The sequence below is a fragment of the Hippopotamus amphibius genome, chromosome 5 (genome assembly GCF_030028045.1).
Source record: "Hippopotamus amphibius kiboko isolate mHipAmp2 chromosome 5, mHipAmp2.hap2, whole genome shotgun sequence".
NCBI classification, from domain to species: domain Eukaryota; kingdom Metazoa; phylum Chordata; class Mammalia; order Artiodactyla; family Hippopotamidae; genus Hippopotamus; species Hippopotamus amphibius.
In genome coordinates this window covers 50,794,733-50,809,942 of record NC_080190.1, presented here as the reverse complement: position 1 = coordinate 50,809,942, position 15,210 = coordinate 50,794,733, and the positions used below count along the sequence as shown (strand labels likewise).

The window sequence follows — 15,210 nt, the reverse complement described above, 5'->3', positions numbered from 1 at the left end:
TATCTCAAAATTATAAAACACATTATATCGTACAAATACATACTATACGCAACAAGATTTTTTGAAAACAAAAATACCTTTAGATCTAGATTCGATGAAACATTTTTCCAGCTCTGGATGCTGAATCAGTGGTGTGCAGGAACACTAGTCTCAGTTTCACAATGCTTCATGTTTGTAGCACACTTGTGACCCAGGAAATGCTTTAATGCCATCGTTATTTAGACCCAGCCATCAGCCCGTGGGGTGCATAATCTCAGCCCATTTTGCAGGAAGAGGAGGCTCCAAGAGGTTAAGAAACTCACCCAAATCTAACACCAGTGAGTGACAGGATTGGGTGGGCCTTCTAATGTGTCCTCCAAGGGTACCCAGCAGGACTTCTATCTCAAGAGGCCAAATGTCCAGCCAGCGGAGGTGACTCATGTCCTGAGAGAGTCCCTCGGAAGCGTCTTTAGTGAGGGGTTATGAAGAAAAGCCAAAGAAGGTGAACAAGGCCTCCCTGATGCCGGGTCTGTCCCTCCCCCTCCAAGTTCATGATGACCCGAGAGTGGCCTTGGAGGGCAGCAGGGGCTGGAGGGGAGGGTGGCGCCCAGGGCCACGCAGAAGAGGCTGTGATAGGCTGCCCCAGGCTCAGCTCACCCTAATTAGTTGAGTGCATTAAGCACATTAGCTGTCTCTCTGCAACAGACAGACAGGCCTTCCAGGGGCATCTGGGTCTGACATTCCCAAAGGGCTCGGGGTGCTCAGACAGAAGGCCTGGCAGAGGCAGCCTCCTCCGTGAACAGCCTGCTTGGGAGGGGCTTGTCACAGACCCAGGGGCCCCGATCCCCATGGTCATTGCAGGCTTGTGTGGTGAGGAAAACAGTTTTTCAGCTCATGTCAGCGTCGCGCACTGAGGAAGGGGTGCTTTTTGCCTAAACACCAGAAGTGGCTCTGAGCGCTGCTGCCAGCGCTGTTTCTGGCAGAAGGTGCATCCTGGACTGTGCTTGATCTCACCCTCCAGCACAGGCGTAGCACGCTGGCCCCTCAGCAGAGACCACCCTGCCTGCCAGGAGTCAGGGGTCCCCAGAGCCATGAGCAGGGGTCCTCCGACATGGTCCCTCCTGTTGTCGTGGACGTCCAGGCTGGGGCAGGCTGGCCTGGCTACTCCTGAGCCTCAGCTTCCCGCGCTCGTCCAAACCCTACTGCCTATGTCCAACCAGCCTGGAGAATCTCTCTCCACGACTGACCCACCCACTCCTGTGATCCCACACGTCACCTGTTCAGAAGGCCCCTTCCAAGTACACTCGGCCTTGTCAGCTCTCTCACCACTTCCCCCGTTCTGCCACCGTCCACACCAATGGCTGTGAACCTCCTGAACGCTGGGACCTGGCATCTTCAACCTTCTATCCTACAGAGTCTACAGCAAGGCCACTCAATAACACCTATTGCCCTGAATTGCAAAGTTCAGGATTATTTTAGCCCAGTTTCGTACATCTCAGCCCAGGGAGGCTGCCCCCTCCTCCCCCGGCAGGACCCTGCCCATTTCCAGCTGCTGTGTCAGCCACACACGGCTCCTTGCTCACACTTTCCTTGGGAGTGCCCTTCGGTCCTCTCTGCTCACCTTTCCCTTTCTTTGCAGGAAAGCCTTTTCAGAAGGAGTTGCCGGCCGTGAGTTTTCTGGGAGAGCAGAACCAGAGCTGAGCCGTCGGCCTTCCTGAAGATCTGGGGCAACTTCAGCTGGAAGAACGCTGGTCAGGGGTCGGAGAAGGAGCAACACGTAACGGTGGAAACAGCTTCATCTAGAAAAGCCCCCACACCCACGTGTACCCCCCACTGCCCCTCCACTCTGCGAGTTATCACGTCCGCTTTGCCGATGAGGAAGCTGAAGCCCAGAGAAGTTAGGGCTGCAGAGCCATGGGGGTTGTGCTGAGGTACAAGGGTGCAGTCCATCTCTTCCCCACCCCCCGACTCTGCCTCTACTCACTGTGCTCAGGACAGGAAGGCCCTGTGGCCCCAGGTCCTGAACACCCTGGAGCAGGCGATGGGGCTGCAGGGGGTTCTGACTTTCCTCCCTAGAACTGTATCTATTGTTCAAAATGTTTCAACGATAAACACACACTGTCTACAGAATCAGAAAAAATTTTTTTAAAAAGCTATTTTCATTGGGAAAATAGAAAATAGAGTTTTAAATAGGGGAAGAAAGCATTTTGAGGTGAACTCTGCAGCCTCCCATCAAGGCCACAGCTGTGTATTTGACATCAAGTTGGTTACAGCTGTTGGCTGATCCGTGGAGGGACAGTGAACCAATATGTATATAAATAAAACTTCAAAATGCATAATGTTCCAGGTCCAGGAAGATGGCACATGTGGGTTTTGAGCGGACTTGTTAGACTGATTCTGGAAATAGCTACAATTCTCCTCCCTGATCCATGCCCTTTACCGTGTGACTTTGTCCCTCCTCCCATCAGGAGGTGGAGTCTGTTCCCCAATCGTTGAATTTGGGCTGACCTACAGCTTTCTTTGGCCAATAGAATGAGGTGGAAGTGAAGGGCTAGGGCTAGTTCTGGAAGTTCTGTGGAGATACCCCTCTCTCCCTCTCCTTCTCTCTCTCTCTACCCCTCCCGGCCTCATGCCTTTTCTCCTTCCCTCCCTCCCTCTCTTGACCTCAACTCTGCCATTGTCGTGATGACAATCCCAGGCTAGCCATCCTGTGGTGAAGAGCCAGGGCTCACCTAGACAACAGCCAGCCACCCCCGAGAAGTGAAGCTGGCCAGCCGAGCTGCAGCTGATCACATATGCACAGAGCCCAGAAGAACCTCCCAGCTGAGCACAGCCTAAATCCCTAACTCACAGAATCAAAAGCTACATAAACCATTGTTCTTAGCCACTGTGTTTTGTGGCTGTTCGTTATGCAGCCTCATGTGACATAGACAATCACAACAACAATGGAAGCATGTCATTCCATGACTGAGCCTGAACTTGGTTCCCAGAGGAGAGAGAACATCCTGACAGCACAGCTGCCATCAGGCTCCTCCTCCCCTTGGCTGCATATCTGCTTAAATGTGGCTTTTTCACCTGCCAATGCGTTAGGGTCAGCTCTTTCTGGAAAAGCAATAGACTTCTCAATAATCAGAAGAAAGAAGCAGGGTACAACAGCTCCCACACCAACGTCCCACACCAAGTTCACAGCCCTTTACACCTTGCTGCTTACCTGTTCACAGAGAGGCTGCAGCGGCTGTGTGCTGAGGTGCTCAGTCCAGGCTCCAGGGAGCTCTGGGTCTCTGTGCTTCTCTCTGAAACTAACCAAAGAGCATGGTGGAGGACAGAGGCAGAGAGCATGGCTTTCTTGAATTAAACCACCTAGGGTGTGGATATCAGCATCATGACTTACTAGCCGTGTGATGTTGACAAAGTTACTTGACCTTTGTGAGTCTGTTTCCTCATGTGAAAAATGGAAATGGAAATAACAGTTGCAGAGGGCTGGGGAAGTTTTTTAGGGGGAAAGATAAGACCTAACAGCAAAGAGAATGTTGTTTTATGGACAACAAACAGTGACATTAAATTTTTTTTTTAAATCTCAAATTGAAAAGCAGAGAACAGTAAAAGACTTGAAGATTATTCTAAAAGCCATTCTTCTAACACACCTAGAGCAACAACAAGAACAATCTTTTACAAATTGCTTTTTCTTTCACTCCACCTGGAAATCAATTAAAGGGAAAATTTTCTTTCATATTGTTTGTTTAAATTTGTTTTTATCAATTTGAACAGTTAAAACTTTTTTAAATTTTTAAAAAGAGTTTACATTGGATGTAAATAACTCCGCTAAATTATATCTCCAAATGAAGTTTTCCTCAGGACACAGGCAAATCCTAAGCTCAGCCCCTTCTCTTTGGGGGCTTCCTGGAAGAGTGAGATTTAGGCTTTCTCTGCCCCCACAGCATGGACATCAGGCCCACAGGGGCCAGGAAACAACAGAATGGGTACCATCAGCCCACCCAGGGAACACTCAGGGCACTGTACCCACCTTTGCAGGGATGCAGACACCCCAGAGCCCTTGCTGACCGGCTCTGGCAGCTCGCCTGATACAGCCTGTTCCTGAGCAGGTAGCTTCTATCCCGCTGCCCAGACGACCTTTCCTCCACAGCCCTCCTCTCCACCTGAAGGTCAAGTGCATTACACATCTGCATCCCAAGGTTGAGAGGGGACATTTACACAGTCACATACGAGCTGGCTATCAGTTTGAGTCAGCATAGAAGTGTCTGTCCTACACAGTGGGAGCCCAACAATGAGCACAGTAGCAACACAGAGCTCTCTGTGCACCACCCACACAGCCTAGAGGTAGTTTACCCCTGCACCCCAACACCTGCACACTCATGCACATGTGTGCCTTTGCTCTTGCACCCCCTCCATGGGGCCAGGGTCTGCCTGATGATCTCTCCTGTGCTTCCAAGACCCAGAGCTACATCCTCTCTACTCTAATCCTCTCCACCTCTGCCCTTTCCATCTGTGCAGGTGGGATGTCCTCTCATCACCTCCCCTCATCACTTTACTCACATCCGCCTCTATTACACCATGTTATGGCAAGTTTGCTTGCTTGTCTGTCTCCCACAACCTCACTTCATGCTTAAGGCACCCTTGTAGCTCATCTAGCTCAGTGCCCCAGTGAGTGTCGAATAAGAGGTGGAAATCCCGATACGGGTCCCTGATGGCAATGCTGCAGGCCATCACAATGTCCATCAGGGGACAACGACATATCAATGGATGGCATGCTCGAGTGGCTTTCAAATAAATAGACCCCCTCCTTCCCCACGAAATCCTCTAGTTCAACAAACAGGAGCAAGATATTTACACACCAAGAGAGAAGAAGTCCAAGAAGGAGGACAAGGATGGGAGAGGCATTTTCTGACTGACTGTGGGCAGCATTCCCCCAGCCATCACCTCATCTCCATCCACACAGCCCCTGTATTAGTCTTGGTCTCAATTCTCCAACACGCCCCATGGACAAGCACAGTGCTGCCCAGCGGGCACCTCACTTGTCTCACCTGGGTCCCAGCTCTGTCCTGGCCTCAAGGGGAACCCAGGCTGGTGCAATTCCTGCTCTGGAGCTCCCTGAAGAATCAGGCTGAGGCCGTCTCCACTTGAGACCACCTCCTTACATCCTTCCATCACTTGCTCTCCTGGGAGCACTTTCCCAATAACTAACTTGTACAAAAATGTTCATCTCTGGCTTTGCTTCAAGGAAACCCAATCTAAGCCAAATGCTGTGTGCCAGACCATTTGCTAGGTGCCGGCGAGTGCATGGGGCAGCAAGGAGCACCATGTGACAATCACAGCCAGGGAACCCTCTGCAGCTACAAGGTGGCAGAGGGGAGGGAGTGGCCAAGGACTATGAAAGCACAGTCAGGGAAGGCTTCTCTTGCCTTCTCTTCTCCAGAGTTGAATTTCAATAAGAGAACTAACTCATAGGTCATCAACATAACTTTTTTACGCAAAGAGGCTCTTTTAAAGATCCCGAGGATCTTAGCCACATTAGAAATACAGCCTTGCCCAAAGTTTTTCACCAGTGGTGCCCGATAGAACTGCAATAATAGAAATGTTCTAGATCTGGCCTGTCCAGTATGGTCCTCGTCAGCTACTTAAGTGGTTACTGAGCACTTAAGTGTGGTCAGTGTGACTGACAAATTGAATGTCTTATTTCCTTTCAATGAACTATAACTTAGCTAATTTGAATTTCAACAGCCACACGTGGCTAATGAGCAGCCCTTGGGTTGGAAAGCACAGATCTACACTGACCTCAGAGATGGTGCCCAGAACCAAGCTGACCAGCTGTCTGACATGGAGATTGGCAGAGGCGGGGTGGACAGCCACTTCTTCCCAATGAATCCGGCAAGCTTCTAGGACAGACTGCAGCGGCAGCCGCCTGCCAGGCTGGTCTTCGCACATGGTGAGCAGAATGGAGTGCAGGGGCTCGCAGAGCTGCAGGGGCTGGAGAGCAGGGCGGCCTCGTGAGAAGCCTGCAGAGCCTCGGCCCCTGAGGCCAATGCCTGGTCAGGTGTGCCTCGGGGACCACTGAGAACGGATGTTCTCATTAACTAGACAGATGCCCACTCCTTCTGGGGAGTTTAGAGAGGGACACAGGCTATATCACTGAGGCCACAAAATGCAGAGCAATTATCTCTGCACCAGCTGTGTGTAGTTTCCTGCCTTCTAATCTGGAACACCCTTTGGTGCCCAGGGAGCTCAAACACGTGCTCGGAATGCCTACGAAAAATAGGTGCTTGACAAAATGGATTTCTGCCTATGCCAAGCACCCAAATCAAACCAGGATCAGCCTTTATCTCACATTCACCTGGACAGCTTGTCATTTTCTCAAATTATTTAGGTGGCTCTCACTGGGCCTTCCCCCTAGAATGTGAGCTCCAGGGCCACAGGACTGTGGCTTTTTCACTTTGGAATCTCCAGCGGTCAGCATAAGGTCAATAATCGTTGGTTGAACTTCATGTCACATGTACACATCAGGCAAAAGGAAAAATAAATATTTTATTAAACACTTCCCTTATGCATTTAAATGGCCACCACTTAGATGGGAAAGGTCTCAAATTCAGACTCACAATCAGGTGTTTTCTCACGCTCACCCACACTGCAAGGCATTTTGCAGATGAAACCTGCACTACCATTTCCTGCCACGGAGCATCAGCCGTGAATCCCTATCTTCACGTAACCAGGCTACTGAGTCCTGCACTCACACAGCGCATCAGAAGGCCTCTTATGTGCCTGGACTGCACGGCTACTTGTGATGTACGGTGGGAGACAGTCCCAGCCTTCAAGAGGTGCAGAGTCTAATGAGGAAGATGGTCACTTAAAGGGACCAGGACAGTACAGGGTGCTAAGGGCTTTGGTTTTGGAAGTACAAGACATGGTCATAACACAAAGGAAGGGGCCTTACCCACCCTGGGGAGGGAGGAGGGAGCTGGGGAAGGAACTTGGAACTAAATCTCAAAAAGCACACCGGGGCTGGCCAGGAGAAAGGTAGGGGAGTGAGCCGCAGACAGGGAGCAGCAGGGGCAAAGGTTGGCATGTGTCTGGTAGGAAGTGGGCTGTGGGCAGGACCAGGCCCAGGGCAAAAGGACGATGCAGGGCCCCTGTTCAAAATTAAGAACATCCAGACAGTGACAGTAGAGCATTGAATCAAGTGTGGGACCTTTGTCAGCGCAGGGCCCTGTGCTATTATCACACAGGCCACATGCCCACAAAGCCAGCCCTGATTATGGCAGAATACCAGAGAGGAACCAGGGCCACAGGCAGGGACCAATTCTGGGCTCCAGGTATACTCTGCTGAGAAGTGGAACACAACCCCGTGGGGAGTGGGGAGCTGTGAAAAATTCCACAGGAGAGCGATGTGAGCAGGTCTTTTTTTCAAAAGGGCACTAGAAGCACTGGGATGTTAAATTGGAGAGAGCAAGGGTGAGATGGAAGGAAGGAAGGAAGGAAATAAGAAAGGAAGGGAGGATAAGAGGAAGGAAGAAACAAAGGAAGGAAGGAAGGTAAGAAAGGAGGAAGGGAGGGAGGGAGGAAGGAAGGGGAGAAGGAAGGAAGGGAGGGAGGAAGGACAGGGTGTGTTACACAGATTTCTACCAAATTCTTATAGTGTTAGATGAAATTTACATACACACAAACATATACATGTATTTTGTAGTCAAAAATTTTATAAAATGCTAAGAGAAACAAAGTTTCTATGCTTTAAGCCTTCTTGAAGTCTTTAATAAACTACTCTGGAAAATCTTCAAGAGGAAGACAACGTAGAGAACATTTTCCCAAATCCACTGAGCATAGAACCCTTTTTCATGGAAGCATCTCACTTTAGGAAGGACTGCTTTAAAATCTTTTTATTAACCGGTATCGTCAATATCTATAGCTTCCTACTTCCTCTGGGCTGGAGTGGCAAATAAATCTTATCTTGCTTGCCAATCCCAAATTGTGGCTGTCTGGAGTGCCATGTTGGGTAGGATTCTGAGGTTGTTTCTGCACTCAGCAGGAGCATATGTTGGCAATGCCTTCCTAGAACCTAGGAGGACAGAGTGGTGGCACATAGCTCAACGGATGTGGTCCCTGCCCTGGGAAAAAAACACTAAATAAATCTAAAAGCATGACCTAGAGACTTTCAGTATCTTGTTCACAGACCTGATTTGGTGGAACATGAAACCCTGCTGACCAGTAGAGGGTCATTCCCAAAGAATAGATGTACATCTGCCCAAGAGAAAAAGCACATGATTAGATTTGTCACCTCTGTTATTCTGTGGTCCTGTAAACAAAATACAATTCATTTCCACATGTGTCAGACACTGTTGGCTGGCTAGCCCAACAACCATCTGCAACTCCCTTAAACTTTGCTGCATCCTACTCTAGAGGCTGAAAGTCTCAGTGACCATGACACTCAATTTTTGTGAAAGATGTGAAGTAAGTCTGTTAGGGGGCTTCTGAAAAAGTTTGTTCTTTACTGTAGGCAGGAACACATGTGGCTGGTCCCATCTTTTCCCTGCTTGTTTCTGTCTTGAACACTGATGTGGTACCTGGAATCATGGCAGCCATCTTGTGACCATGAGGCAACAAGAATAAAGACAGAAAGTCAATAGCTAAGAAGGATAGATTGGAAATATACAGCCTAGATCCTTGATGACATTTACTAAGCTTCTGACCAGTCTCTTGACTTCTTGTTACATAAATAACTATATCTGTGGTTCCAGCTACTGTATTTTAGGCTTTCTCTTTCTTATAGCCAAAACTGTCTCTACATGACACACTATTACTCAACCTGATTAAAAAGCATCATATGTTGTCAGAAAGCAACATGGTGTAAAAGGAGACCACTATCTGACTTATCTGAGCCTCAGTTTCATCATCTTTAAAGTGAATATTCTGCCTGAAAACTTCTAAGGATTGCATAAAAAGGACCTGGAGATGGTAATAACAGCATTTATTCTTATTTTTATTATTATTAGACAGCATTTATAATAACAGACCAAGCCTTTCTCTAAGCCTTTTGCTTATATTAACTTATTTAGTACTCACCACCATCCTGTGAGGTATGTATTTAGCTGTCCCCATTTCACAGAGGAGGAAACTAAAGCAAACACAAGTTAGCAAATTTACCCAAATAAGATCTAAAGCCTAAACTTGAACTCAGGCACCAGAACTCCTGTCTTGAGCCACTTGGCTATGTTACCTCTGGATCATACTAAGTTTTCAATAAATGTTTATTATTTATTATTATTATTATTATTATTATTATTATTATTATTATTATTAGGCTTCTATTATAACTGACTGACAAGGTGCATTTCCCTTAAGATTTTTCTTTTTATGAAATGATTTCTGGGGCTTTGAAAGGGAGATGTTGAATTCACAAAGCATAATATGTAAAAATGCATCATTACTTGAGCAATCTGTTGAGTTTCATATAAGCGGGTTTTGTTTTGGTTTTTACATTTTTAGTTCAAGGGCATGTGTCCCATTCACATGCACCAATTAGTTTTCTTCTTGGCCCAAAATTGTACACCTAAACCAGCTAAGCTCTCCTCTGATAAAAGACTAGACACTGGCAGGGAAGTTCACCAGCTGCTCCCTCATTTGCAGAGAAGTGACCCTAAGAATGGCTGCCTGAGCACTGCCAGAGGCACCGTCCATACCTGGGAACTCACCTGGATTCCAAGGGCTCTATCTTAAAGTGTCCCAGGGCAAGGCCTAAGGCCACAATGACAACAGGCCTCATCCCAAATCCCAAATCCAGCCCACTGGTAGTTGCTGCCTTGGAGAAGAGTGGTGAGAAGGATTGTGAAGGCAACTTCTAGCTCAGTGGAAAAGAACATCATGATAGATTGGTAATGTCTGCCCTGTGCCTGGGATGGGGTGATGGCAGCATGAGTGAGTTGTAGTTGGAGACCTGCCCACACCTTCCACCTTCACCTGGAACTTACACTCCAAGCAGTGGGGGAAACATCTCAGTGTGCTGGGTACAGCTGAATATTGCCCTGAGGAGAGAAATCAGAGTACATCCTTCTAACCTCAGAAAGGGCCCAGGGCTGCAGGAGGATTCTGAACACAGCCTCTCCTGAGACCACTTTCCTGATTGCCCACCCCACCTCCCACAGGACCTGAGCCAAACTGGATGAGGAATGGAGACTGTGATGAATGGAGGAGAACTGCAATAAACAGAACTGAGTAGTAGGGATGCTGTAAGAGAGAGAATGTCCAGGTAACCCTGCCTCCTGGCCTAACAAACAAGGCTGAAGGCCAGTGGCTTCTTCCCCCTAAGCCACACTCTCATATGTCATGCCTAGAGAGTTAAGTGTCCAACAAAAATTGCTGTTTGGTCCATTCAGGACTCAGTTCCTGCCCACACTGACCCTCTCCCAGCTCAAACTCACCCTTACCTTCCTGGCTCACTCTCAGAACACACCTCCCTCGTTCTTAGTGCAGCCTATTCCTTGAGCCTTGGAACTCTGGGAGCCCTCCCTCCTCTCCATGGAGGAACATGTGCAGAGGGAGGAGGATGTTCTTCTCCAGCTCGGCTCAGCTCCAGGATGCTCTGAGCAAAAAAGTGACTAGACCTTCAGAAGACACTCAGCAAAGGCCAAGCTGAAGTCAGGAGGGTGATGTCTGTTCCTCACCAGTGAGTGTTGGGAAGGATGGAGAAGGACCCCAGGAGCACTTAAGATCTGTCTTAGCTCAGGTCCCAGAGAAAGCAAAGCCTGAAACAAGGATTAAGTGCTGACACTTCATTCAGGAGTGGTAAGCCCAGGGCAATGAGGGTGAGGAGAAAAGGGGGAGGGAGGCAAGGACAGATATGATGTATGGGGTCACCATGCTGGTCACTTCCTTGTAACAAGCCACAAAGCACAGCAGGAAACACAGCAGACATAGCCTCGGCACACAGAATTCTCTAGAAGGCTTGCAAGACTTCCCTAAAAGCAGTTCATGAAAAAAGGAAGAAGGGAGAATTTATCTTCTCAGTCCCCTCCCATCTTCCACTTCCCACTGGTTGAGTTTCCCCTGCACTTTCAGGTTTCATCAGCAGGCCTCTCTGGTGGTTTCTCAGAAAGTCAGATCCCACGGCTCAGGACACATTATCTTAGCTGAGTCCAGAGTGTAGGAGGCAACTTGGTGTGGATGGAGCATCACCCAAGAGACCCAAATAGAGGGAATCTGAGAGGCACTCAAGTCTGTGTCCAACACAGGAGTCCAGGGATTCACCCCTGGGATCCTGACAGTGTAGGAAAGGGTGCAGGGGACTGGGGTGCTGGGGCAACTGCCAGTGGGGTGACAGAGCCCAGGCCGCTGCAACGATGACTCTCATGCTTTCACTGTTGTGATCTGACTTGAAGACAAAACTGTCAGACATGGGTCCAGACAAGACAAACCTGGAAGCCACTGAGGCCCTATTCTCCAAGCCCAAAGGCAAAGCAGTTACTATACCAGGATGCCTCCCGAGAGAAGCAGAACTTCCAGATCTGCACTTTTCCCATGAAAGGGCAAGGAATGGAATTCATCGATTAAACTCCCACTGTGCCCTGCCCAGCACTGTGTGCCTGCCCGGCATCATTCTTCCCTCAGAATTGCTTCTTTTCAAAATTGAAAATCATGTTTAGCTAGAACTTTTTGTTATCCAGAAGCAAAACACATCCATGGGAAAACAAAAATCACGGCTGATGTTGGCATCCAGAAATAATCACTGCAGACATAGTTTTAGAACTCTGTGCAAGTGTGTGCATGTAAACAACTAGGGTCACATTGTACATGTATATATTTAATTTCTTTTCAAGTCATTAAATAAGTTTCTACAGCTTCATTTTAATGATATCTTGTTTCATGTCCACTCTCATTGGACATTTAGCTTGTTTCCAGTTTGTCACTAATGTCAACAATCTTTACTCATGCCTTAGGATACATTCCAGTTGAGGGCTTGTTGGGTCCTTTTTAGGGTTTTTTCTTCATGCTGCTCATGGTATGAATGTGCCAGATCATTTACCTACAGATTTTCCAGCACTTTTAAAATATTTTATAATAAGCTGAGGGATTAGGTCATATTAACCCCACTTTACAGATATAGAACTTGAGGCTCAGAGAAGTTGACTTGTCCTCATCTAAGAGCTAATAAATTACTGGCAAGAAAGCCTGGGAATACAATTCTTTAAATCCTCTCTGCTTCAGTGTTCCTCGGGGCTGAGCTGGGAGTCGGGGATGACCTAGCACCAGGCTCTTCCCAGAGGACAGACCCAGGGGGGCTGCAGAGACACCACGTGGCTTACCTGAGATGTAGCAGGCTGCTCATCATCGTTCTGCCCCTGCAGCAGTTCAGGGGCCTTGAAAGGAGCCGCCTCTATATGAGAAATATGGTCTTGGAAGGAAAGACCTCCGGTTGCAGAAAGCAAGATGGACCAGGGGCAGACCACACAGTCCGAGGAACCTGAAACCAAGGCAGTGATGGGGATGTAGAGGTACAGCGGCCGTCTGGAGGGCCATCTGTGGGACTGTGCCCAGCAGGTGCCTTGCAAAACCCCCTCTGGGACAAAGTGTGAGCAAGACCCAGGAAAACATGTAGTGGAAGGAGTTCAACCCTGACATGTGCAGGCACAGGAGCATGTGTTATGAAAGGTGGCTGGGAAACTAGCAGCTGCCTCCAAAAATTCACAGCCCAAGAATCTCAAGGTAAAAGATAAAGAGAGATCAGATCCACCTGGAAATCTGCACAAGTCTGAGCTCTCTGGAGCCAATTGAGACACCAAGGCAGCTAGTCTTCCGGACGTACTATAGCTGTTCATCAGAGCCTCCAGGGAGAGGAAGAAGGAGTGAAGACTCAGGAGGAAGACGTAGCTGAACAGACAGGTACGCAGCCTCTCTTCATCTCCCCACGCCCTGACCCTCACCCTGACTGCGCATGTGTGATCTCCAGCATGAGGCGCCTCCACGGCTGTCTGGCAGCCCCCAAGCACCTGTGACTTTTCAGAGTTGACATCTGAGTGTGGGCACTCAGTGTTTGTTCCAGTTATCATTTGAATGCCTTGAAGCTTCAAATCCATCTTTCAATACCTGCTGCCTCCCTTAAGCATCTCTTTTACAGCAAACGCAATGTGTAGCTTTCTCAGTAGAGGGCGCTGGAGAGATATTGCGGAGGCCGGCTCTCCTGCTGTTTCTGGGGGGGGTCAGCGGTGCATACGTGAGAGTGGCGCTCTGCTTCCCGCACACGCCCAGAATGCACGCTCCCTGGGCCACCACTCGGCCCGAACTTGTCAAGCGATCACCTTCTCGCGACCCTGTCTACACAGACGCGCCGGACTCCAGGCCTCCTGCCGGCACTAGCTCCCGGGGCTGTGGCTCACCTGCGCCCACCCCCACCCAGAGGGTCACCCTGCCCCAGTAGGCGACTGCCCGCGCCTAGCTTGTCCGGGGACTGCAGACACCTCTGGCCAGGTAAAGCAGAGAACTTTGCCATCATCGAGGGCTGCAAGTACAGGCTCCTCAGCAGATCTGAACCCCAGTCTGGGCAGGGGGCTTTCCTTCAAAGTTTGTCCCTCACTGGGTACTGCCCTCGATCCTAGGGGGCCATTTCGAGTTTTCTTATATATCTGACAGTTATTCTTTTACCTTAGTTTAATAATTCTTTATAGCAACCTCCTCTGTTTAGACCACTGGGTGTGTGGGTTCTGTCTCCTGATGGGGCACTTGCTGTTGCAGCATCTGACAGGGGACGATGTGGGGCTGCCAGCCATCCCCGTGGCTGCCTCCTGCCTCCTGCCTCCGGTTCTGCCCAGACTGCCCAGGTGTTGGGAGAGACCCACAGAACTGCAGCTGCTCTCTCCCTAGACACCATGCCCAGAAAAGCTGCAATACCAAGGCAAAAGGACTTTCTTCCCATTCTGCACTATGCCATGGGTCCAAGAGACAGAGCTGCCCCCCCACAGCAGCTCCGTGGGTGGGTGTCCTTTGCCCACTTGTTCTAATACCTCAGACTGATGACAGATCAATAAGCAGCACCCAGAAATGTGTTTGTTTGGAAAGCTTCACATTCAACTCCCTGTGACTCAACTGCCCCAGACACACTCTCTTACCATCACGAAGGTCTTCCAGGAGCCGCTCAGCAGCCAGGGACAAAAGGGACCAGATTTCCTCCTCAGACAGAGCTTCGCCCCGGACCTGCAGGGCACTGGCCAGAGTCACAGAGGTCAGGCTCATGCCTGCAAAGACACGCATGTGGCAGAGCCCTTACAGTGTCCAGGAGCATGTGTGGACCAGCGCTGGCCACGCCAACCTACGCATGGTCCAGCCCCCTCTGCAGCACATCAGCCCCATGTTTTATCACTTGTGTCCCTAGGGCTAGGTGCAGGGCCAGGCACACAGGAGGAGTTAAAGAAATGTCCCTGGGGGCTGGCTGGGTTCAGCTGGTTCTCAGTGAATGAGCACATAAGTAAATAAATAAACTCCCAATTAAGGGTTAAGTCAATAAATGAATGAAGGAACAAAGCAACCACAAGAATAGCTTCCTCTGAGCTGGGCGTGAGTTATCACAGAGAGCTTCCTTGTCTGGGGAATGTCCCTCGCCTGCTCCCCAGCCTGTCTGGGAAAGTGGGTTAACAACCTTTTTTGCCTCCAATACATGATTCATGTCTTTTCCTCTCTGGCTCCCACATGCAGAGTTGGATTTGGTGCCAGCACCAGCCCTGTCTCGAATGATCACCACCACCTGCCTGAAGGGTGAGAATTACTGAAAGGAATAGTAAGCCCTGTGTTTTGAAAAGGTGCAGACTCACAGGAAAGCATGGGACTGATTTGCTGGAGGAGGTGAGGAAGGCTGGTCTTCTCTTCCCTCTCTTCTTAGAAGCTCTCCTTTAAACTAAAGCTGACGTTTAAATGTCTGTCCCCCTAACAAAGCTGCCACCCCCACTAATCTCCAGTGTGGAGAGACCCAGGTGCGGTGGCAGCAGGAAGAGGCCAGGCAGGCTTTTCCTAATCCATTTGCGTCACTGGTCTTTTCTACAGCCAGAGCTGGGAGGGCGGGTGTGCTGAGTTGGGGGTGGGGTGGGGAGCGCATTATGGGCAGACCATCCCTCCATCCAACATGCTAATCCAAGCTCTCCACTCGCCAGCTGCTCAGCTCCCTACGCGTGCCCCTAAGACCAGCCTCCTGCAGCCTCAGGAAGAGAGAGACTCCCAGGAGAAAGAGCCTGGCTCTTCCAC

At 49.4% G+C, this 15,210-nt stretch overlaps 1 protein-coding gene across 1 annotated transcript in view; it reads right to left on the bottom strand.

The window, feature by feature from the left end:
• FRMPD2 (FERM and PDZ domain containing 2) overlaps positions 1-14,226 on the bottom strand; it is a 75,472-nt gene extending 61,246 nt beyond the window's left edge. The window contains exons 1-6 of the mRNA XM_057736175.1: positions 14,085-14,226; positions 12,285-12,442; positions 5,773-5,964; positions 4,004-4,136; positions 3,191-3,278; positions 1,601-1,727 (exon numbers count right to left, since the gene is read on the bottom strand). Coding sequence (XP_057592158.1) covers positions 1,601-1,727; positions 3,191-3,278; positions 4,004-4,136; positions 5,773-5,964; positions 12,285-12,442; positions 14,085-14,226 — 840 coding nt within the window. The remainder of the gene's footprint in view (positions 1-1,600; positions 1,728-3,190; positions 3,279-4,003; positions 4,137-5,772; positions 5,965-12,284; positions 12,443-14,084) is intronic.
• Positions 14,227-15,210: the final 984 nt, after the last annotated feature.